Below are 24,997 nucleotides of genomic sequence, written 5' to 3' on the forward strand. Positions count from 1 at the left end.
TATCTAGGTAATACACAACATTTGTAGGTTGTTATAACAACATAAATTTATTTGTTTTATTCGTATGATTTAAAAGTTTGTTTTCGGAGAAATCCGGTACAGCTTTTACATCAACTGAAAACCATGTCAACCAATGAAAATGTCTGAAACTTTCTTGACCAATGAATGATCAGAAAATTCAACATTTGTTTGCTGCTAAATTTGAATCACTGACTTATCGAAAGGAACAACCGTGTGTTGATAACGTATTCATCGAATGTTTTAGAATTTTTTTTGCCTGTAAACATGGCCACTGGAAGCACAAAAGAAGATGCAAGGTCTAAAGAAGTCATACCAGAAGTTTTGGTCGATCCAGGAACTGGTAGACGTTATTTGAGAGGAAGATTTCTCGGCAAGGTGAAGTTCGAGACATGTCCGTTCATGTCATTTTGTAGATTAGAACAATCATAAAATTAAAATTTCTAAAGATTATCGGCGGATAGTTTTCTAACAATTAAATTATGTTTAATCCTTTTTAAATAGCACACAATCTTCCATTTCTCATCAGTTATTTTAATATTTTTCCATTTCTTTTATTTTGGCTTCAGCTCTGCTGAGACTCGACTAACTTGAATAGCAGCAATCATCTTCCGATTCCGAGGTCCGAGTCCGGTGTTGAATGATGAGCATCTCTGCCATAAATCAAACAGATTATTTGTTATTCTTATTAATGCAAACTACACTTACACATTGTTATGAACCATTTTCTGAGTCCTCCAATCATAATGATAACGTACCCTAATGTGTAATGAAATGAATGAATGCAAGAAGAAATTCAGCCTACTTTTCTTTTTTATTTTCTGAGCCTGACTGCCAGTCCCTTCCTTCTACTTCTACTCCACTTCTGGAACTGGAAGGCCTTCCGAAAGCTCCTACATCCCCAGTTTCTTGTTTTGGGAGGGGGGAAACTTTTTTAGTAATGTTCTAGTAGGGGGGAGACTTTTTTAAAAAAAGTTTCCCCCCTCCCAAACTTTACTAGGCACTTTGTTGATAACTCCAGTCCAGTGGCCGCCGACAGGCTCACTGTTGTAAGTTGTAAGGTGAAACTCGTTTTTTGGAACTTTATTTTTGGCCCTTTACTGTTTTGGTCACCATGGCGTTATTTGTGAACCTATGTGACTAATTTTGGTATCATTTTAAAGGGCACAAAACAAGCTTTCTAACTCTAACGTGTATTTCATAATTAATTCCTGATTGTATTTATCAGATAGCTAATGTATTTGTAATAAAAATTTATCAATTTTTTTATGCACCTCCGTATCTTAACTGACCGTTTTTATACACCTCCGTCACGCATGCACATCCCACCCAATTTCATCAGCGAAATTGTGTTTCTGTACTTGGACCGCTGTGATTATCCCCAGACACCTGTCTGGGGATAATAAAAATTTGTTATCCCCAGACACCTGTCTGGGGATAAAAAATTTTTATTATCCCCAGACGCATATTTGAAACTCCGCTCTTTTAAACAATTATCCACATTCCAGAATATGGAATGTTTCCAGATGCACATAGAAATAAGGAAAGTTAATAAAATATCTATAAAAACATAAAATTAACGAACAATAAAATCAGTTGTTACTACATATACACAATATGCGTCGACTTCGAAGTGGGTGTCATGGCCGAATGGTTTAGTCGTCTGCCCTGGAAGTTTGACCATAATCGACGTTGTGGGTTCGAATCCTGGTAACGTCACTTCTTTTTTTTTTTTTTTTTTTTAAATTCCGTCTTCTTTTTACAGAACGTTGAAAGGGATAAATGTCCCATCCATCCTCCCCCCACCTCTTTTTTTTATTATTAAACTCTCTCTCTCTCTCTCTCTCTCTCTCTCTCTCTCTCTCTCTCTCTCTCTCTCTCTCTCTCTCTCTCTCTTGTTTTTTTCTATTTTCTAGCAAATATATTCGTCCCCACTCCGATCTCAAATAGTGTCTAAAAAAAATAAATAATTAAAAAGCAAACAAACAGAAATATTCAGAGAGCGACCAAATGGTCAGATAGAGGAGAAAAAAAAATAAATGTTTTAAAAATAAAAACAATAATTGTGTTTTAAAAATAAAAACAATTTAAGAAATTCATGCTCAGAAACGGAACATTTACATAAAGGTTTAGCAAACAAAAAACTCTAAGGTTTAGGTCAAAATATAAAAAAAAAAGAAAAAGAGAGATTTCCCTCGGAGCAGGGAATAGTGTTAACAATAATAATAATAATAATAATAATAATAATAATAATAATAATAATAATAATAATAATAATAATAATAATAATAATAATAATAATAGTATGATAATAAGATTATTAATAATAAAAAATAATACTATTATTGATAATAATATAATAATGATTATGATGGTAATAGTAATAATAATAACAAATATTACAATTATTTATTATTATTATTATTATTATTATTATTATTATTATTATTATTATTATTATTATTATTATTATTATTATTATTATTATTATTATTATTATCATTGAGCAAAACAAAAAAAAAAAAACAATAATAGATCTAGAGCAAATTAAATAATGAAATAATATTATCGGAGAAATAAAAAATTCAACTGATTAAAAAAAAACTCTTGCTCGGAACTCGGAACAAAAGTGAAAACAATGAAAATCAATTGGGAAGAAAGAAAGAAAAGTAAAAAAAAAAAAAAAAATGAGTGGGAGGGGGGGGGGTCGCGACTGGGTCGAATCTGTGCAGCTAAAAGGAGTAAAATGAAAGGTGGCCTTACCCACTGAGCTGCCTATCCACACCGCTATCGGAATATATTAAATTTATATATGAGCTAAACATATTTCCACCATTTTTGCTTCCTTGTTTTGCTACGGTAGTTATTTTCATCTCTGATTCGAATAAAAATATGTTGTTGGATCTAGTTTTGTGGAAGTGTGATACTAAATTGTATTGTCTTGTGCGAAGCAGACAGGAAAATAACAGGTGTGGGTTTTGGGCTTTGGGGCAAACAACACCATGGCCTAGGAATTCGTCCGCGACATAAAAATTATTCCCAGTCGTCGACAAAATTGTGGCCAGAATGAGCAAATTATAGAAACAAGAGATGATCAATAAAGTTAACAGGTAGGTCGGTAATGAAAATTTAAATGGTTGGTGGACTATGAACAGATTTGATGATTAACAACTTTCTTCCTGGTTGAAAATAAAAAGTCGAATTGCCAGTTTGACGTTTTCAGATCAAAGTAACAAAAGAAATTTCATTGATCCATTTGCTTTAAATATTTTTTTTTAAAAAGAGCTGGATTTGACATTTGATCACTATTTACTTTCATCTTGTGTTAAATATCACTTGATATATTAACTGTTTTGGGACACAACCACTAGTATTTTTTCCAGAATATTTGGTATTTTTCACGCCTAGTTTGGCATTTTGCATAAAATCTTTCTGCCACTTGCTACATGCGTCTGGGGATAGTATCCTCAGACAGGTGTCTGGGGATAACAAAAATTGGTTATCCCCAGACACCTGTCTGGGGATAACGAATTTTTATTATCCCCAGACAGGCGTACTTGGACACGGCGAAAGTTATATTGTGACATCTTTAGGATGTTTTTGTCAATAAATTTATATAAAAATAATAATTTAAAAAATCGAAATATATAAAGGGAGTGAGTATTTTCCGCCGGGCGGAGAATAACGAAATTTGGTTATTCTCCGCCGGGCAGCGGAAGATAGTAGTTTTTAATATTCTCCGCCGGGTTATCTGCTGCGGTGTTCTCGCTGTTATCGAGATGTCACGTTACCTACGGCGAATTGACGTGATCCAACGCGCATTTCATTCAGTTCCATTTGGTGAAGAACACGAGCAGGATGGATTTTGTCCAGGGAACCAAATTCGCCAGCCATGAAGAATTTTTAACCAGACTGAAGCACTATGGCACAGATACATTAACGCAGTTTTCTCTGGTTGGGGCCGAAAAGGTCAGCGAAAGGGACCCGCTATTTCAACGGTTTAAGTACCGAGTTTTGCGCTACCAATGCAAGCAGGGTGCAAGAACTAAAGAGAAATCTTCCAAAAATGAAAGACCACTACAAAGGTAAGAGCGCTTTTTTTGTGTATTGTTTTGTTTTTTAAACATGATATTTAGGCAGGCTCTAGGTAGAAAGTACAATGTGGTACTTAACAAGCACCCGGTTTACTAAATTGGAATTTTAAAAGTTTGTTTTCGGTGCATGATGTAGGGAAAGTGCCTATTTATTGCACTTTTTTTTTCAATAAGTATGTAATGTATCTAGATAACCTAGCTAGTACTAATACTAAGTACTAAGTAGGCCCTTAAACTTAAACGAGGGGTTAAATCTGTGTCACAGTTCTCCCGTTCATTCATTCACCTGCGTGATCGCTAGTTATAGTTTGAGCTGCAGGCTAAAACCATGGCTTGGTTAATTTTAGATACTGGTGTTTATTTACAGAATGTGATCAAACAAACACCAACAATAAAGAAGAGCAGCGAACGCTCTATCATCTATCATTTGGTTTAATCCTGTTTTAATATCTAAATTCATTTTCATTTAGGTATTGTAATGGAGAGGGAGAGATAGCTAAATTTTAGTGGGCAAGAAAATTAAATTAAGCAAGTGTTTTGTTAATTCATGAATAAATTCCCTTGAGAATTTCCATTTCCAACTGTCAAATATGCCTCCAGGATTCTCTTTGGGCTTTCCATTCATAAATCCACACATTTCAATTTCAAAATCTGCCAAAGTAACTCCATTACGCCATTTCAGCGTGGACTGGCGTGGTCAGCGTCGTTCATTGTCTCCTGGCCTAGTGACGTCATAGTATTTCAGGGGAATCCCCTTTCACTTTTTCAGTCAGCCGGAGTCCAGTTTCAGGCTGATTTCTATTTGGAGTGTTTTTATTTTAAAAGATGAATAACTGCTATATCCTTAGGGTAATTCTGTAGTAGTAGGCACTTTAGTAAGGGCCATTGTCAAGTGGACCAAATTTTCGGAAATTGGGAACCCTTTTGATTGTCCTCAAACTTTGGCTCAATTGGAGATACTTATGGGACATGAAGAAGACCAAATTTTCAGTTCAGAATATGGATATTTGAATTTTTTCCAATTTTTTAAAATTTTGCGTTTAACTTCTTTACAACAGTAACTTTAGGCAGTTTGGTGAGCAGCAACAGTGGGAGTCAAATTGTGACCCAACTCGCCCATAAGAAAACTATGACTTGAAATTGCCGTTCGCTTTTACTAAAAGATTTAGGGTTCAATTAAAGATGCACAACTTCGTTATAAAAGAGGAATATCTCAGATATTTTGGTATCATTATTTTCGAGGAGATGTTTTAGTGAACAGTTTTCTGTATCCCATTGTTAACCATTCTGTCTCTCACTATCAGGTCTTACAAAGTCGGCTGTCCTGTCCAGTTGAATGTCCGCCTCAACCAACCCAACAGCGGGGACCCATTCTTGAAAATAACTAAGCTTGTGACCCAGCATTCAGGTCATGTTGTTTCGAAGGAGGTAAGTGATTTAATCTGTTAAATTTTATAACTAATGTGTTCCAATTTTTTGTTTGTCAAAACTGATGAGTTTTACTAGGGGGATTAAAATGTTTGTAGTGTTTGACCAAGCGAGGTTCTGTTTGGTCACTCCTAGTCGAATATGACCGCAAGGAAATCTTGTCATCTAACATCTCTGGCACTGCACTGTCGACTCCAGCCAGTATAATTTTTTTTTTTGTCTTTATCTAGCTTTGATAAGATTAAGGAATTTACTAACAAGGCCGAGATGTCTCTTGTAACTTGTAATGAGATGTCTAACACTTCGTATTCTTCTCATTTCCATGTACCTTACGATATATGATGTACTTGGCTGCTTAAAGTCAAATCTGAATCGATAAATACACCCAAATTTCTAACAACCAACCCTACCAACCCTAGCAGTTTCAATTACACTATTTCCTAAAATGATTGATTCACACTCTACATTTTAAAGAATTGCTGGCCTAGCGATAAATATTATTTCGGTTTTACTATTGTTAAGTTTCAGTCTGTTCAGTTCCATCCATGTTTTCCATTTATCAAAACCAGATTGGAAATGTTCAATTAAGAGATGTAAATGGTCATAGGTTGCTGACTTAAAGATTTGACTGTCATCTGTGTAAAATTGGTTATTTAGATTAATATCCGAAACATTCTTGTATTTTTATTTTATTATTTTTTTTTTTTTTCAGAATTTCAACCTCTATCCTGAGCAGAGGCGGATTGTGATGGACGAGGTCGACATGACTGTGCTTTCATCTGTCACGATGAAGCTGTCAGAACAGAAGGAAATTCTGGAGCAGAGACATGCTGGCTGTTTGATGCGACAGGATGTCTATAATATGCAGAAGAGGCTAGGGGTGGGCAGTAGTAACGGGGGAAATGATAGTTCTAGATGTGAATGTGTCATTCGTGATTTGGTTGCAAGTGGTGGGGTTGGGAGGTGGGGAGGAATGAAAGTGGGGAATTTCTGTTTGTTTGCTTTATGTCTGTGTCTATGAGGAGAACGTTAGGTAAGTATCCAGAATGTCTTATCCTAGACTGTACATATAAGGTGAATAATTATCTGTATCCTCTCCTTACAATTATGGTGCTTGATGGTGAGGGGCATGGAATGCCAGTTTTCCATGCATTCTTGGCAAGGGAGGATCGGCACATCATGGAGAGTTGTCTCCATATCTTTGCTCAGCAATTTAACACGGACAGTGCTCGGTGTTTTATTGTTGACAAAGATATGGCCGAGATTGCTGCCATTGGCTCAATTTTCCCTGATGTGCCGATCAATCTGTGCCAATTCCATATTTCACAGGCTGTGGAACGTTTCCTGCGACTCTTGTATGTGATTAAATTTAGCGATTCTGTCTGTTCTCGCCTCTCCTTCTTTACCGTGTATTCTTGATGCAGGACCGGCTGCACGAACTTGTCCTTTTTTGGGATCGCTAAGTACAACTCAAGGTATTGTTCTTTAATCTCAAGTCAAGGTGTCGCAGCACTGTCTTCCTTTTCAGTGTTTCATCAGGTCTTTGACGGATGTTGCTTACCCATTGCCATCTTCTCATCTTCCATCAATTTATTCGTTTTCGAATCCCAAGTCAAGGTGGACCTACGTGCCGAGGACTGCGTGGCTGCAGGGGTGTGCAGTCTCGAACGTGGATTTCTTCCCACTACGGTGCCATTATCGTAGTGTTTCTTGTTCTGAAATTTAGCGATTCTTTCTGTCCCCGCCTCTCCTTCTTTACCGTGTATTCTTGATGCAGGACCGGCTGCACAGGCTTGTCCTTTTCTGGGATCGCTAAATGCCACTGAATAACTCAAGATATTGTTCTTGTTTAATCCCAAGTCAAGGTGGACCTACGTGCCGAGGGCTGCGTGGCTGCAGGGGTGTGCAGTCTCGAACGTGGATTTCTTCCCACTACGGTGCCATTATCGTAGTGTTTCTTGTTCTGAAATTTAGCGATTCTTTCTGTCCCCGCCTCTCCTTCTTTACCGTGTATTCTTGATGCAGGACCGGCTGCACAGGCTTGTCCTTTTCTGGGATCGCTAAATGCCACTGAATAACTCAAGATATTGTTCTTGTTTAATCCCAAGTCAAGGTGGACCTACGTGCCGAGGCTGGTGGCTGCAGGGGTGTGCAGTCTCGAACGTGGATTTCTTCCCACTACGGTGCCATTATCGTAGTGTTTCTTGTTCTGAAATTTAGCGATTCTTTCTGTCCCGCCTCTCCTTCTTTACCGTGTATTCTTGATGCAGGACCGGCTGCACAGGCTTGTCCTTTTCTGGGATCGCTAAATGCCACTGAATAACTCAAGATATTGTTCTTGTTTAATCCCAAGTCAAGGTGGACCTACGTGCCGAGGGCTGCGTGGCTGCAGGGGTGTGCAGTCTCGAACGTGGATTTCTTCCCACTACGGTGCCATTATCGTAGTGTTTCTTGTTCTGAAATTTAGCGATTCTTTCTGTCCCCGCCTCTCCTTCTTTACCGTGTATTCTTGATGCAGGACCGGCTGCACAGGCTTGTCCTTTTCGGGATCGCTAAATGCCATTGACTTTGTTGCTGCCTTATACGTCCTCCTAGAGTGTAAATTGTTGTTCTCCAGTAGTCCAAATATACTCTTGTTATTTCTGATCATTTATTTTCAGTTATGTGTTCTTATTCTGTGTTGTTTTATATGATATTGGGGAGCTAAGAAATTATTTATATAGGGTATATGAACGCTTCTTCTGTGTATTGATTTCTGTCTTCAGTTTTAATGTCACTGCTCCGGATTAAACTTGTTTTCTGCGTGTAATATATATATATATATATATATATATATATATATATATATATATATATATATATAATATATATAATTATATATCTTGATATATAATATAATATAATATATATATTTTATTATATTTTTTTATATTTTTATTTATATATTGTATATAACATATATATATCACAATAGATAATTGGTATTCCTGCCAATGATTGGCAGATACTACAAGAACACTACTTGGTTGTCATTGTTTTTCGTTTTCAGTCGTATTTGCTACTGAGTCCCACCACCAGCCTATTGGCTACTGAGTCCCCACCACTAGCCCTATTGGCTACTGAGTCCCTACCACCTAGCCTATTGGCTACTGAGTCCCCACCACCAGCCCTATTGGCTACTGAGTCCCTACCACCAGCCCTATTGGCTACTGAGTCCCTACCACCAGCCCTATTGGCTACTGAGTCCCTACCACCAGCCTATTGGCTACTGAGTCCCCACCACCAGCCCTATTGGCTACTGAGTCCCTACCACCAGCTCTATTGGCTACTGAGTCCCCACCACCAGCCCTATTGGCTACTGAGTCCCTACCACCAGCCCTATTGGCTACTGAGTCCCTACCACCAGCCCTATTGGCTACTGAGTCCCACCACCAGCCCTATTGGCTACTGAGTCCCTACCACCACCCCTATTGCTATTAGCCACTGAGTCCCCACCACCAGCCCTATTGGCTACTGAGTCCCCACCACCAGCCCTATTGGCTACTGAGTCCCTACCACCAGTCTATTGGCTACTGAGTCCCCACCACCAGCCCTATTGGCTACTGAGTCCCTACCACCACCCCTATTACTATTAGCCACTGAGTCCCCACCACCAGCCCTATTGGCTACTGAGTCCCCACCACTAGCCCTATTGGCTACTGAGTCCCTACCACCAGCCCTATTGGCCTCCGAGTCCCTATCAACAGCCCTATTAGTATTACCACTGAGTCCCTACCACCAGCCCTATTGGCTACTGAGTCCCTACCACCAGCCCTATTGGCTACTGAGTCCCCACCACCAGCCCTATTGGCTACTGAGTCCCCACCACCAGCCCTATTGGCTACTGAGTCCCTACCACCAGCCCTAATGGCTTCCGAGTCCCTATCAACAGCCCTATTAGTATTACCACTGAGTCCCTACCACCAGCCCTATTAGTATTAGCCACTGAGTCCCTACCACCAGCCCTATTGGCTACTGAGTCGCCACCACTCGCCCTATTGGCTACTGAGTCCCTACCACCAGCCCTATTGCTACTGAGTCTCTACCACTACCACCAGTCCTATTGGCTACTGAGTCCCCACCACTAGCCCTATTGGCTACTGAGTCCCTACCACCACCCCTATTACTATTAGCCACTGAGTCCCCACCACCAGCCCTATTGGCTACTGAGTCCCTACCACCAGCCCTATTGGCTTCCGAGTCCCTATCAACAGCCCTATTAGTATTACCACTGAGTCCCTACCACCAGCCCTATTAGTATTAGCCACTGAGTCCCTACCACCAGCCCTATTGGCTACTGAGTCGCACCACTCGCCCTATTGGCTACTGAGTCCCTACCACCAGCCCTATTGCTACTGAGTCTCTACCACTACCACCAGTCCTATTGGCTACTGAGTCCCCACCACTAGCCCTATTGGCTACTGAGTCCCTACCACCAGCCCTATTGGCTACTGAGTCCCCACCACCAGCACTATTGGCTACTGAGTCCCTACCACCAGCCCTATTGGCTACTGAGTCCCTACCACCAGCCCTATTGGCTACTGAGTCGCCACCACTAGCCCTATTGGATACTGAGTCCCTACCACCAGCCCTATTGCTACTGAGTCTCTACCACCAGCCCTATTGGCCTCCGAGTCCCTATCAACAGCCCTATTACTATTAGCATTACCACTGAGTCCCTACCACCAGCCCTATTAGTATTAGCCACTGAGTCCCTACCACCACCCCTATTACTATTAGCCACTGAGTCCCTACCACCAGCCCTATTGGCCTCCGAGTCCCTATCAACAGCCCTATTAGTATTACCACTGAGTCCCTACCACCAGCCCTATTAGTATTAGCCACTGAGTCCCTACCACCACCCCTATTACTATTAGCCACTGAGTCCCTACCACCAGCCCTATTGGCCTCCGAGTCCCTATCAACAGCCCTATTAGTATTACCACTGAGTCCCTACCACCAGCCCTATTAGTATTAGCCACTGAGTCCCTACCACCACCCCTATTAGTATTAGCCACTGAGTCCCTACCACCACCCCTATTACTATTAGCCACTGAGTCCCTACCACCAGCCCTATTGGCTACCGAGTCTAACGAGTCCCTACCACCAGCCCTTTTAGCCACAGAGTCCTTACCATCAGCTCTATTAGCCACTGACTCCCTACCACCAGCCCTATTGGCTACCGAGTCCCTACCACCAGCCCTATTGTCTACCGAGTCCCTACCACCAGCCCTTTTAGTCACAGAGTCCTTACCATCAGCTCTATTAGCCACTGAGTCCCTACCACCAGCCCTATTGGCTACCGAGTCCCTACCACCAGCCCTATTGTCTACCGAGTCCCTACCACCAGCCCTTTTAGCCACAGAGTCCTTACCATCAGCTCTATTAGCCACTGAGTCCCTACCACTAGCCCTATTGGCCACTGAGACCTTACCAGCATCCTATTAATAATATGAGCCACGGAGTCCCAACCCCCTGCTCTATTACTAGAGGCCACTAAATCCTTACCATGTCGGGGAAAGGGGGGGGGGGGGGGTATTTGACACACAGAGTACCCACTCAATCCCTACCACCAGCGCTATAGACACCTCGTGCTTATTTGTTCTCGCCAAAGTACAGACATGTAATTTGATTGAGCGACTCTAGTTAGAACTAATCACACAACCAGCAGTTAAGTCAACTTCATTCATTCTCCAAATTATTTTTGTCCTGCGGGCGTGAAGTGTGTCTCACCGTCTACCGCTATCACCCACTGATTCCCTACCGTCTACTGCCACCGCTATCACTATCACCCACTGATTCCCTGATAACGACCAGATTATTTACACTACACCACGGGGGTCATAAATCGTCATTAATATAGAGAGTCCGCTAAGTGTCAAGGATCAACTTGGAAAACCCGGCGGAGAATAATCCTTCGTTTTATTTTCCGCCCGGCGGAGAATAACGAAATTTGGTTATTTTCCACCCGGCGGAGAATAACGAAATTTGGTTATTTTCCACCCGGCGGAGAATAACGAAATTTGGTTATTTTCCACCCGGCGGAGAATAACGAAATTTGGTTATTCTCCGCCCGGCGGAGAATAATCACAGCCATATATAAAACCAAAAAATAGAAGTTGCATTGGGAAAAATAATGTTTTAGTAGAAAGACCTTATTAAATCTGATAAACAGTCAGGTGGCTCCGTAGCCCAGTAGACAAGCTGTCAGACTCTAACCTTGAAAGTACTGGGTTCGATTCCCATTGTAGACATATTTAAAAAAAAAAAGTTTACTTTATTGAGAAAGACATCATTTTTGTTTTGTTTGTTTTTTTCTTTCAAAAAACGTTTTATCATGTTTTTTAAAAACTTCGATTTTAATTTTCTAAAATTATTTATTTATTTGAGATCAGTATTTGATATTTGTGTGCCATGTTTCTTTTTACTTTTGATTTTTAAAATTATTGTTATTATTCTTTAATTTATTATCATTGTATAAACGTACACATAGTTAGCGTTAAAACCTCATGGACGTATGCAGCAACATTTTCATTAATTTACCATCACCGCCAACGGAGGTGCATAAAAATGGTGTGTTTTTTGTACACCTCTAATGGAAGTGCATAAAAACGGTGTATTTGTGTACACCTCCAACGGAGGTGCATAAAAACGCCACCATTTTTGAATTATAAGAACTTTAAAAAATATGAATACATTTTAATTATACTTCATATATCGATTGGCAATTAATTGAAGAATATCTCTTCCAAATTTCATAAAAATTGATACTCTCGCTATTTTATTTTATCCGCCATCAACCCCACTTTTTTTAGGACAAAAACCTCATATTTTTTTCTATTTTCATTTAACTTTAACCTTAATTTTTTTCCATACTTTCCATACATGAAAGGTGGCGTTTTTATACACCTCCGTTGGAGGTGTACAAAAACGCACCGTTTTTATGCACCTCCGTTGGCGGTGATGGTAAAGTTGTTGCTGCATACGTCCATGGGGTTTAAATAGTTGTAGATTGTAGTTTAGTACGCTGCTTAGTGATTACCGATGTACAATGATAATAAATTAAAGAATAATAACAATAATTTAAAAAATCAAAAGTAAAAAGAAACATGGCACCCAAATACTGATCTCAAATAAATAAATAATTTTAGAAAATTATAATCGGAAGTTTTTTAAAAACATGATAAAAAGTTTTTGAAAAAAAAAAGAAAGACAATGAAGCAAACAAAAACAAATTAAATCAAAAAAAAAAAAAAGTCAACATTGGGAATCGTACCCGTTACTTTCAAGGTTGGAGTCTGACAGCTTGTCGACTGCGCCACGGAGCCACCTGACTGGTCATCACATTTAATAAGGTCTTTCTAAAACATTATTTTACCTTCGATGCAACTTCTATTTTCTGGTTTTATATTTCGATTTTTAAAATTATTAATATTTTTATATAAATTTATTATCAAAGACATCCTACAGATGTCACAATATAACTTTCGCCATGTCCAAATGAAGAAACATAATATCGCTAATGAAATTGGGTGGAATGCGCATGCGTGACGGAGGTGTATAAAAACGATCCGTTAAGATACACCGTCAACGGAGGTGCATAAAAACACTACGTACATGAAATTGATCTATATTAAAATAAAGCTTGTTTTCTGACCTTTAAAATGGTACCCAACACTTGCCATTGAAACAAGATTACTGAAAACAAGTGGTCCATGTTGACTGCGAGATGCTTGTTTTGATTCTCTCCGTAAAATTGACAAAAAATTTCAACAGAAAAATATAAATAACTCTGGAATCGTTAGTCGTAGAGAAACAAATAAGGTCTCAAATTTTATGTTTTTTCATGTCCCATCCCCTGACTGGGCAATAATGACAAGATTATTTACACTACACCACGGGGGTCATAAATCGTCATTAATATAGAGAGTCCGCTAAGTGTCAAGGATCAACTTGGAAAACCCGGCGGAGAATAATCCTTCGTTTTATTTTCCGCCCGGCGGAGAATAACAAATTTGGTTATTTTCCACCCGGCGGAGAATAACGAAATTTGGTTATTTCCACCCGGCGGAGAATAACGAAATTTGGTTATTTTCCACCCGGCGGAGAATAACGAAATTTGGTTATTCTCCGCCCGGCGGAGAATAATCACAGCCATATATAAAACCAAAAAATAGAAGTTGCATTGGGAAAAATAATGTTTTAGTAGAAAGACCTTATTAAATCTGATAAACAGTCAGGTGGCTCCGTAGCCCAGTAGACAAGCTGTCAGACTCTAACCTTGAAAGTACTGGGTTCGATTCCCATTGTAGACATATTTAAAAAAAAAAGTTTACTTTATTGAGAAAGACATCATTTTTGTTTTGTTTGTTTTTTTCTTTCAAAAAACGTTTTATCATGTTTTTTAAAAAACTTCGATTTTAATTTTCTAAAATTATTTATTTATTTGAGATCAGTATTTGATATTTGTGTGCCATGTTTCTTTTTACTTTTGATTTTTAAAATTATTGTTATTATTCTTTAATTTATTATCATTGTATAAACGTACACATAGTTAGCGTTAAAACCTCATGGACGTATGCAGCAACATTTTCATTAATTTACCATCACCGCCAACGGAGGTGCATAAAAATGGTGTGTTTTTTGTACACCTCTAATGGAAGTGCATAAAAACGGTGTATTTGTGTACACCTCCAACGGAGGTGCATAAAAACGCCACCATTTTTGAATTATAAGAACTTTAAAAAATATGAATACATTTTAATTATACTTCATATATCGATTGGCAATTAATTGAAGAATATCTCTTCCAAATTTCATAAAAATTGATACTCTCGCTATTTTATTTTATCCGCCATCAACCCCACTTTTTTTAGGACAAAAACCTCATATTTTTTTCTATTTTCATTTAACTTTAACCTTAATTTTTTTCCATACTTTCCATACATGAAAGGTGGCGTTTTTATACACCTCCGTTGGAGGTGTACAAAAACGCACCGTTTTTATGCACCTCCGTTGGCGGTGATGGTAAAGTTGTTGCTGCATACGTCCATGGGGTTTAAATAGTTGTAGATTGTAGTTTAGTACGCTGCTTAGTGATTACCGATGTACAATGATAATAAATTAAAGAATAATAACAATAATTTAAAAAATCAAAAGTAAAAAGAAACATGGCACCCAAATACTGATCTCAAATAAATAAATAATTTTAGAAAATTATAATCGGAAGTTTTTTAAAAACATGATAAAAAGTTTTTGAAAAAAAAAAGAAAGACAATGAAGCAAACAAAAACAAATTAAATCAAAAAAAAAAAAAGTCAACATTGGGAATCGTACCCGTTACTTTCAAGGTTGGAGTCTGACAGCTTGTCGACTGCGCCACGGAGCCACCTGACTGGTCATCACATTTAATAAGGTCTTTCTAAAACATTATTTTACCTTCGATGCAACTTCTATTTTCTGGTTTTATATTTCGATTTTTTAAATTATTAATATTTTTATATAAATTTATTATCAAAGACATCCTACAGATGTCACAATATAACTTTCGCCATGTCCAAATGAAGAAACATAATATCGCTAATGAAATTGGGTGGAATGCGCATGCGTGACGGAGGTGTATAAAAACGATCCGTTAAGATACACCGTCAACGGAGGTGCATAAAAACACTACGTACATGAAATTGATCTATATTAAAATAAAGCTTGTTTTCTGACCTTTAAAATGGTACCCAACACTTGCCATTGAAACAAGATTACTGAAAACAAGTGGTCCATGTTGACTGCGAGATGCTTGTTTTGATTCTCTCCGTAAAATTGACAAAAAATTTCAACAGAAAAATATAAATAACTCTGGAATCGTTAGTCGTAGAGAAACAAATAAGGTCTCAAATTTTATGTTTTTTCATGTCCCATCCCCCTGACTGGGCAATAATGACAAGATTATTTACACTACACCACGGGGGTCATAAATCGTCATTTAATATAGAGAGTCCGCTAAGTGTCAAGGATCAACTTGGAAAACCCGGCGGAGAATAATCCTTCGTTTTATTTTCCGCCCGGCGGAGAATAACAAATTTGGTTATTTTCCACCGGCGGAGAATAACGAAATTTGGTTATTTTCCACCCGGCGGAGAATAACGAAATTTGGTTATTTTCCACCCGGCGGAGAATAACGAAATTTGGTTATTCTCCGCCCGGCGGAGAATAATCACAGCCATATATAAAACCAAAAAATAGAAGTTGCATTGGGAAAAATAATGTTTTAGTAGAAAGACCTTATTAAATCTGATAAACAGTCAGGTGGCTCCGTAGCCCAGTAGACAAGCTGTCAGACTCTAACCTTGAAAGTACTGGGTTCGATTCCCATTGTAGACATATTTAAAAAAAAAAAGTTTACTTTATTGAGAAAGACATCATTTTTGTTTTGTTTGTTTTTTTCTTTCAAAAAACGTTTTATCATGTTTTTTAAAAAACTTCGATTTTAATTTTCTAAAATTATTTATTTATTTGAGATCAGTATTTGATATTTGTGTGCCATGTTTCTTTTTACTTTTGATTTTTAAAATTATTGTTATTATTCTTTAATTTATTATCATTGTATAAACGTACACATAGTTAGCGTTTAAAACCTCATGGACGTATGCAGCAACATTTTCATTAATTTACCATCACCGCCAACGGAGGTGCATAAAAATGGTGTGTTTTTTGTACACCTCTAATGGAAGTGCATAAAAACGGTGTATTTGTGTACACCTCCAACGGAGGTGCATAAAAACGCCACCATTTTTGAATTATAAGAACTTTAAAAAATATGAATACATTTTAATTATACTTCATATATCGATTGGCAATTAATTGAAGAATATCTCTTCCAAATTTCATAAAAATTGATACTCTCGCTATTTTATTTTATCCGCCATCAACCCCACTTTTTTTAGGACAAAAACCTCATATTTTTTTTCTATTTTCATTTAACTTTAACCTTAATTTTTTTCCATACTTTCCATACATGAAAGGTGGCGTTTTTATACACCTCCGTTGGAGGTGTACAAAAACGCACCGTTTTTATGCACCTCCGTTGGCGGTGATGGTAAAGTTGTTGCTGCATACGTCCATGGGGTTTAAATAGTTGTAGATTGTAGTTTAGTACGCTGCTTAGTGATTACCGATGTACAATGATAATAAATTAAAGAATAATAACAATAATTTAAAAAATCAAAAGTAAAAAGAAACATGGCACCCAAATACTGATCTCAAATAAATAAATAATTTTAGAAAATTATAATCGGAAGTTTTTTAAAAACATGATAAAAAGTTTTTGAAAAAAAAAAGAAAGACAATGAAGCAAACAAAAACAAATTAAATCAAAAAAAAAAAAAAGTCAACATTGGGAATCGTACCCGTTACTTTCAAGGTTGGAGTCTGACAGCTTGTCGACTGCGCCACGGAGCCACCTGACTGGTCATCACATTTAATAAGGTCTTTCTAAAACATTATTTTACCTTCGATGCAACTTCTATTTTCTGGTTTTATATTTCGATTTTTTAAATTATTAATATTTTTATATAAATTTATTATCAAAGACATCCTACAGATGTCACAATATAACTTTCGCCATGTCCAAATGAAGAAACATAATATCGCTAATGAAATTGGGTGGAATGCGCATGCGTGACGGAGGTGTATAAAAACGATCCGTTAAGATACACCGTCAACGGAGGTGCATAAAAACACTACGTACATGAAATTGATCTATATTAAAATAAAGCTTGTTTTCTGACCTTTAAAATGGTACCCAACACTTGCCATTGAAACAAGATTACTGAAAACAAGTGGTCCATGTTGACTGCGAGATGCTTGTTTTGATTCTCTCCGTAAAATTGACAAAAAATTTCAACAGAAAAATATAAATAACTCTGGAATCGTTAGTCGTAGAGAAACAAATAAGGTCTCAAATTTTATGTTTTTTCATGTCCCATCCCCCTGACTGGGTCAAATTAAGATATTTTGAGTTTGAAAATTTTATCAAAGTGCCTACCCAAACCCCCTAATAGAACCTTATAAAAAACAAGAATACTGGGGGTGTAGGAGCTTTCGGAAGGCCTCCTCCACTTCTTCCTTGTCCTGGTCCAATCTTCTCCTTCATGAATTCAATAACCATTACCACCTCTTTTACATCCATGATTAAATCATCATCACTGCCACCAACACTGATTCATTTTTACAGTTTTTGACTATTTTTAATTTAAGAAGAGAGTTACTAAATTTGAAAAAAAGGGCCTTGGGACTTAGGGTTGTGTTTATAATAGTATTGGCTTAAATAGATTGTATTTCATGTGTGGAAATTTCTGTTTCGGCTTTAAAATTGTGTGTCTGTGAGAGTGCGATTCATTCAAGCCAAATCGTAATCTAGCATCTTAGTTGTTAAAATAAATGGAATTTTGTGTGTTAAAATAAATGGAATTTTGTGTGTCAAAATTCCTCTTTCAGCTTAAAGTAAGATTCCAGCTCCTGCTGTCCGAAATTACTTAGAGGCAGTGTTTAAATGATCTTTATGTTTAAAACTGGGCTAACACTGTTGAAACCGGAAGCCAGTGTGTAACCTGAATCAGGGAGGCCGCAGGTTTTTGAGCTATCTATTTTATTCTTTCTAACTAACCAAATTATTTTGTGCTGCTTGAAGATGAGGAATATTTTAAATAGATTGTATTTGCCAGTAAAAAATTGCAGTATTCTAGTTTAGAATGGACCGAGGCACTGATAAGCAGTTCAGCTATGTTAATTGGAATCAGATGGCGGTTTTATTTTTTTCTCATGATCTTTATAGGGATGAGGTGGCTGAATGGGCAGTTTTAACATGGAGATGTGGCAGAGTGCTTGTGTTATTGATATTGCACTGTGACCTGGAAGGCACTGGGTTCGTGCCCCACTTCAAGCATTTTGTTTTCTTTGGGAAAGATTATTAGCCCCAATTTGCTCACTTGGACATCATGGGTGACTGTTGACATCAGACATTTGATAAATATCATATTCATTTACTTCCTGGAATGCCAGGATGTCATCATCTGGCAATGCTGCAGGGGAAGAGAGTAGTTTAAAAAGATTCCAGCATGTATGCACTTGAATTGTTGAACCTGAAACACCAAGGGGAAATAGAAGAGGACACAGTCACAGATTCCAAATTCCATGTTCAAGAGTGCAATTCCATGAGCAGTCGTTTTTTCCATCAACGATTAGAATTTGGAACAGCCTGCCTGGGGATGTAGTTAGCTCTGAAAACCTTAAATTCTTAAATATTTCAGAGACAGAATCGCTTCTGTCTGTACCACTCTAAACACCAACGTACACAAAGTCTGCAACAATATATCCCGGGTGGTTTGCAGGTTTGCAAGGAGAAGAAGAATTTTGAGAGATTTATGCTTGCCTTTTTGTATTATGAATCAAATTCATCTTCTAAATGCTAGAATTTACACTTTGTTTTATTGTATTATTCTCTTTTCAGGGTGGGTTTGCAAAATGCTACGAATTAACAGACATGTTCACAAAGGAGATATGGGCTGGCAAAATAGTGCCAAAAAGTTTACTAGTCAAACAGCATCAAAAAGACAAGGTGAGATTTCATCCTTCATGTGAAAACCTCCTCAAAAAACGATATATATAATATATTTTCTCATTACCCTCATTACTTTTTTAAAATTGCAGCCCTGTGTAAATTTTATGTGCAGATTTTGACGATAAGAGAGAGAGAGAGAGAGAGAAAATAAGTAGGAGTGAAATATCTGTTCAATGTCATAGTTATCATATAACGTTATAACGAGTGTAACTAAATGACAAGTTGTCATATTTATGGACAATAAAGATCTATTATTATTATAACACACAGTTGTTTCCTCCTGTTTCATATTTCACCAATGTCAGAATTTCTCTGCTATAATACATATAATTTAGTTCTTTATTTACTCTGGTGTTAAAGCTTAATGTTCGTAATAAAAATTTCATATTTTTACTTTTGCATGTTTATTTTACCTGGTGCCTTTGTTCTTCTTGATTTATGTATTAAATTGTCACTTGATTTGCTATTTGGTCATTAGAAAGTTTTTATTGAACCTTCTTTTTCAGATGGCCCAAGAAATTGCAATCCATCGAAGTATAAGCCACAAACACATTGTAAAATTTCACTCATTTTTCGAGGACAATGACTTTGTATATATTTTGTTGGAGTTGTGTCGAAGAAGGGTGAGTGTTTTTTTGTTTTTTTTTTCATTTGAAAAAAAACCCTGTATTTCTGTTGCAAGTTAAATTTTATTGTAATAAAAAAGACATTTTAAACTCTCTTGAGTTCATATGCATGGAAAATGAAACAAATTTGTTCGATTTTCAATGAGGGTGAACTCGAGAGAGTTAAAGCACAATGTTGTTTTTAAAAAAAAAACTTTCATCTTTGATTTGAGCTCCTAAGTTCCTTTTATCGGTTGGGAGGTAAATTTTGGAAATCTTCTCTCCCTCTATTCTATATCTAATGAAAACTTTTACATGGCTGCCTTTTCATATCCTATGTGTCATTAATTTTTTTAAAGCTAGATTTTTATAGTTTACCTTATTTGCCATTTGCTTGGTGTTATGGTTTAACTTGCTCTAATTAGTTTTCCAACGTCACATCTAAGGAGAAAGTCTCATATTGTTCAAGGAATAATCTATTTAGCGGTGTTAAATTAATGAATGATGTTTATTAAATAATTTCTCCCATAAAGTTAACTTTGCTAAAATTAGTTTTGTTTTGTAGGCTAAAAAGATATTGGATGAATTTTATTCAATGATTTCTTTCTCCTTGCACATTATTTTTACAGTCTCTCATGGAACTTCACAAGAGAAGGAAGGCAGTGACAGAGCCTGAGGCCCGTTATTTTGTCAAACAGATTGTGGAGTCATGTCAGTATCTTCACAATAATCGTGTTATTCACAGAGATCTAAAGTTGGGCAATCTCTTCTTGAATGATGAAATGGAAATAAAAATTGGAGATTTTGGATTGGCGACAAAATTGGATTATGAGGGCGAACGGAAAAAGTAAACATTTTTTGATATTCTCTTATTTGATTATTAGAAATTGCATCAAAGCTTCAGTACTTGAGAATGTGCTTGAGAATCTTGTAATGAAAAATAGAAGGGTACGGAACTGAAAGGTTGTGTGCATAAAAGAATTAACTGGTTAAACTGTGATTAAATTTTAAAATTCCAGTTTTAGGTTTAAGAGAATAATTACTAAAAATATTTGTTTTTATAGATATGAGACCAAATTAAAGTGCATCACATCAATTCTAAAGCAGTTTAATGTTAATATGTTGAAAGCAGAAGGGAAATCTGCATTTTGAATTGATAGAAAATGTATTGTTCCTAATATATTAATATCTTTTGTTTGCTGCCAATGGTAAATTTTTGTTTTTATTGATATATGGACAGTTGAAATTTGTACTTGTTTTGAATGGTTGACATGTTTCTGATCATCTACAACTAAATGATTGAACTATTAATATTCACAGGTGGGAGTTCTCTAGTTAAATAAACACATTGTCTTGCATTGACATGTTCATTACAAGTAAATGGAATTTTGCTTTATTTAAGAGTAAAGAATATCAAGATGTGTCAGAACGTTTGAGTGAAATAAAATAAGTCTACTCGCAGATAATCGCAACACCTTGGGATCAGCGAAAATGTTGCGATTAACCGAAGTTGAGTTTCCTGTCCACTATTGCAACATTTACCTTGGTACCATGCATGGCCTCATTAAAAATGTGTTATTGTTTGTTTTCTTTTATTTGATTTTTGTTGTTGTTGGTTTTTTGTTTTGTTTTTCTTTTTTTCTTTAGTGTACATGTGTGTGTATGTGATTCTTTTTTTTTCCTTTCATCTTTTTATGGTTGTAAATTCCATTTTCATTGTGTTTGACATCACTCATTTCCCTGAGAAGGCATCTATTTCCTTGCTGAGGTCAGGTATTTGTAAACGTGTTGCCCAATAGTTTTCCAAAAATGGAAGCAAATGGGTTAAAGAGACTTCGTGAATGAGGCAATAGAAATTTATCATGAGGTCACATATGACCGCATAAACCCATACTGCAAAGCCCCCACCCTCTTTTGTCTCTAATAGAGTGGTGTCACACTACTGTAGCATTAAACCCCGCCCACTCCTGATTCTTCAACCTGTCATGATTTCACCTATAATGAAATTAAACATGACATTTTGTTTGATTGGTTTCTTGAATAACCATTTTTTGAGGTCTAAAATTTGTTGGCATTAACCAAAGTTTGTTGCAATTGACCTTTATATAGAATTAATTCTGTTTCTTGGGAAATGTTGCGATTAACTGAAAGTTGTGATTATCCGGAGTGGACTGTATTAGTGAAAGCGTCAGCCCCATTTTTTAGTGTATTAAGCTCATTTTAATTTGTTGGCATTAACCAAAGTTTGTTGCAATTGACCTTTATATAGAATTAATTCTGTTTCTTGGGAAATGTTGCGATTAACTGAAAGTTGTGATTATCCGGAGTGGACTGTATTAGTGAAAGCGTCAGCCCCATTTTTTAGTGTATTAAGCTCATTTTAATTTGTTGGCATTAACCAAAGTTTGTTGCAATTGACCTTTATATAGAATTAATTCTGTTTCTTGGGAAATGTTGCGATTAACTGAAAGTTGTGATTATCCGGAGTGGACTGTATTAGTGAAAGCGTCAGCCCCATTTTTTAGTGTATTAAGCTCATTTTAATTTTCATTGAGTAAATTAAGTACTGTTTTATTTTTTATTTTTTTATCTCGCTGCATTTCAATTTTTTTTTTCCACATTAGGACGCTGTGTGGTACCCCTAATTACATTGCCCCTGAAGTACTAGGAAAGAAAGGTCATAGCTATGAGGTAGATGTCTGGTCTTTAGGTTGTATCCTGTAAGTATGAACTTTGTATCCCTCTGACTCAATGGAAGATATGAGCAGGTGACTTTCAAAACCTGCTAAGTTGTTCTCATAATTCAGAGAAAACCTCAATTTAGTGAGTTAAATAGGAATACACTGAGTGAAACTTCTACTTTCCTTTGTGATTTCTTCAAGATGTGCGGCTATGCGGTCTAGTGGTATGACACGCATCTTTGGATTAGACGGTTCTGGGTTCGAGTCCCGCTCTGAGAGGCACATTTTGAGTCCTTGGAAAAGGCTCTTTGCTCACATTCTCTCACCGTTAACAGTGTTGTCTCTGTTAGGAAATGTAATATTGCTTAACAGGAGTTGTGTCTTGTTTTGCATGTTAAGTGTTGCTGTTAGCTATGGGCCCCTTGTAAAGCGCTTTGAGCATGTTTAGTGGATATTGCACAGTATAAAAGCACAAGCTCAAATAGTCTTGAATTTTCTATTTCTATGTTTTGAAAGCCACCTCCTTGTATGAAGCTAAAATACAGTGGCTAATTACTTTTTTTATTTTTTTTAAAGCCACATTGCTTCACTATCGATGCCTGTTATGTCCAGGTAGCCTCTTACAAAAGTTATAAATGCATAACAAGCAGAGATCCAAGTGATTTCAATTATGCCCGTGGATTCCACAATGAAAAAGAAAAATATCGCTGTTGGGAGGGGGGTGGAGGGGAAATCTCGGAGATGGATGTAAAAAGCCAACAAAAACCACACACACAGGAGGTAGCATATAAACCAACATATAATAATATCTCGGTCATTGACCTCACTAATTGCAGTTTCTATTTATATAATAATATCTAGGTCATTGACCCCCCTAAAATATATAATTATCTGACTTCAACCTTCTTTTTTTTTTTTGGTATGATTTTTTGAGACTTTCTCCTTGAGGCCAACGCTGGAAAGCAGATAATTTTGGCATCTGATGGCGGAATAACTGGAAGACTTTTATGGCTGGTCTGCATCTTCCAGTCAAAACAGCCCATGGTGCACAAGCTGCATGATTTCCAGGCTTCAGCATGCAACCAATTTTTCTAACTTGGATCCCTGAACTAGAAAGTCTCACTGATAACATTGCAATAAATATTCATTAATTCATTATTTCTTGAACTGAGGCTTGCCTCACTGTTGATACCCTATTTTGTCCAAAAAGCGTTTTGTAACAATAAAGGATTACTTTAAAATGATGGAAACAATGCAATAGATATTCAATACTTCCAAGTTATAAAATCTAATTACATTTCCAAAACTCTTTACAGTTATACACTTTTGGTTGGCAAGCCCCCATTTGAAACATCCTGTTTGAAGGACACATACATGAGGATAAAGAAGAATGAGTACCACATTCCATCCAAGGTGACCACCCAGGCAAGGAACCTCATCAACCGAATGTTACGAGCCAACCCTAGTGATAGACCTAATATGGACCATATAATAGAGGACCCTTTTTTCACATCTGGTACAAATTTTTTATGACAATTTTATACATATTTTTTTCCTATGTCTTCTTTTCTCATTTTTTTTTTTTTTTTTTTTTTCTGACCACTTTGTCCAGCCAGGAGTGTTTGGATAGCTGAATTTATTATGGCAGAAAGTACTTTGTGATAGTTTGGCTTTCAATCCAAGGGTTAAATCATGGGTGAAAGTTCGCCGGAAAAATCCGGCCGGATTTTTATTTTTGAAAAAGAGGTCTCGCCGTTTTTTTTTTGTCTGGCCGGAATTCGAAAATGAAAAAAAAAACGGCATTTATATAATTAACCGCACTTCTGTTTTTTCCTCTTATTGGTAGTTGCAGGATTTTTTTCATCTGAGCACCTGCCTTTGCAGGATTAATATCATTGAGTAACTTTCACCCATGGGTTAAATGCAAATGCTAATATCTTTTCAAATATTTCTAAAGTGTATAAACTTTGGCTCCATTGAGCTTAAGGCTCTAAGGACTACTGCTACCAAACGATTGGGGCATATTTCTCTGTATCACCTATGATAATGGAAACGGTAACCAGTGAATTTTGAAATATATTATAAGGATTTTTTTCTCAAACATTTGCATGGGTATGAGTTCTCTGGTTTATGTCGGATTTTCGGTTTTGCAATAAAGGTAACTCTAAACCTCTGGGCAGCGAGTAACAACATTTTTAGTTTATGGAAGCAGTTTTGCAATACTGGAAATCTCCTTGGTTCAAAGAGAGGAATTGAAATTAAGCGTAATGAGCATAAGTTTGTGTTTCCTCTTTTCCAGTTTAGCAAAATGTTGACATTTGAGTTTCAGGTTTCATCCAAAACCGCTGACACCCATGAAACTTTTAATCGCCTGAACTCGTGTTATATAAATATCCTTTTTTTGTGTGTTTGACATTTTAGAACCCAAAGGTTGTAATGATAGAAATATGAATGAACTCTGCACGATGATAGGACCTTCAGATTGTTGCACATGGTACCTAATATGATGGGAGTAAC

The 24,997-nt window shown here is 36.9% G+C and overlaps 2 protein-coding genes across 2 annotated transcripts in view; both read left to right on the forward strand.

The window, feature by feature from the left end:
* The first annotated feature begins 201 nt into the window (after positions 1-201).
* The window catches only part of LOC144978261 (serine/threonine-protein kinase PLK1-like), a 34,534-nt gene continuing 9,738 nt past the window's right edge, over positions 202-24,997 (forward strand). Inside the window, exons 1-6 of the mRNA XM_078924108.1 lie at positions 202-396; positions 19,084-19,191; positions 19,701-19,817; positions 20,429-20,646; positions 22,424-22,519; positions 23,797-23,996. Coding sequence (XP_078780234.1) covers positions 286-396; positions 19,084-19,191; positions 19,701-19,817; positions 20,429-20,646; positions 22,424-22,519; positions 23,797-23,996 — 850 coding nt within the window. The 5' untranslated portion in view covers positions 202-285. The remainder of the gene's footprint in view (positions 397-19,083; positions 19,192-19,700; positions 19,818-20,428; positions 20,647-22,423; positions 22,520-23,796; positions 23,997-24,997) is intronic.
* On the forward strand, positions 3,581-6,561 carry LOC144977918 (uncharacterized). The gene is made up of 3 exons (XM_078923331.1): positions 3,581-4,103; positions 5,417-5,540; positions 6,253-6,561. The coding sequence occupies exons 1-3, from the start codon at positions 3,877-3,879 to the stop codon at positions 6,559-6,561; spliced, it is 660 nt and encodes a 219-aa protein (XP_078779457.1). The 5' UTR covers positions 3,581-3,876.

This window comes from Berghia stephanieae, chromosome 8 (assembly GCF_034508935.2).
Source record: "Berghia stephanieae isolate SIO BIC M18660-M18661 chromosome 8, UCSD_Bste_1.3, whole genome shotgun sequence".
Taxonomy (NCBI): domain Eukaryota; kingdom Metazoa; phylum Mollusca; class Gastropoda; order Nudibranchia; family Aeolidiidae; genus Berghia; species Berghia stephanieae.

Excerpts from the sequence above, each read along its gene's own strand:
- LOC144977918 (XM_078923331.1), top strand. The coding sequence starts at position 3,877 with ATGGATTTTGTCCAGGGAACCAAATTCGCCAGCCATGAAGAATTTTTA. Across the intron at positions 4,104-5,416 it reads AATGAAAGACCACTACAAAG|GTCTTACAAAGTCGGCTGTC; the intron begins GTAAGAGCGCTT and ends TCTCACTATCAG. Across the intron at positions 5,541-6,252 it reads GTCATGTTGTTTCGAAGGAG|AATTTCAACCTCTATCCTGA; the intron begins GTAAGTGATTTA and ends TTTTTTTTTCAG.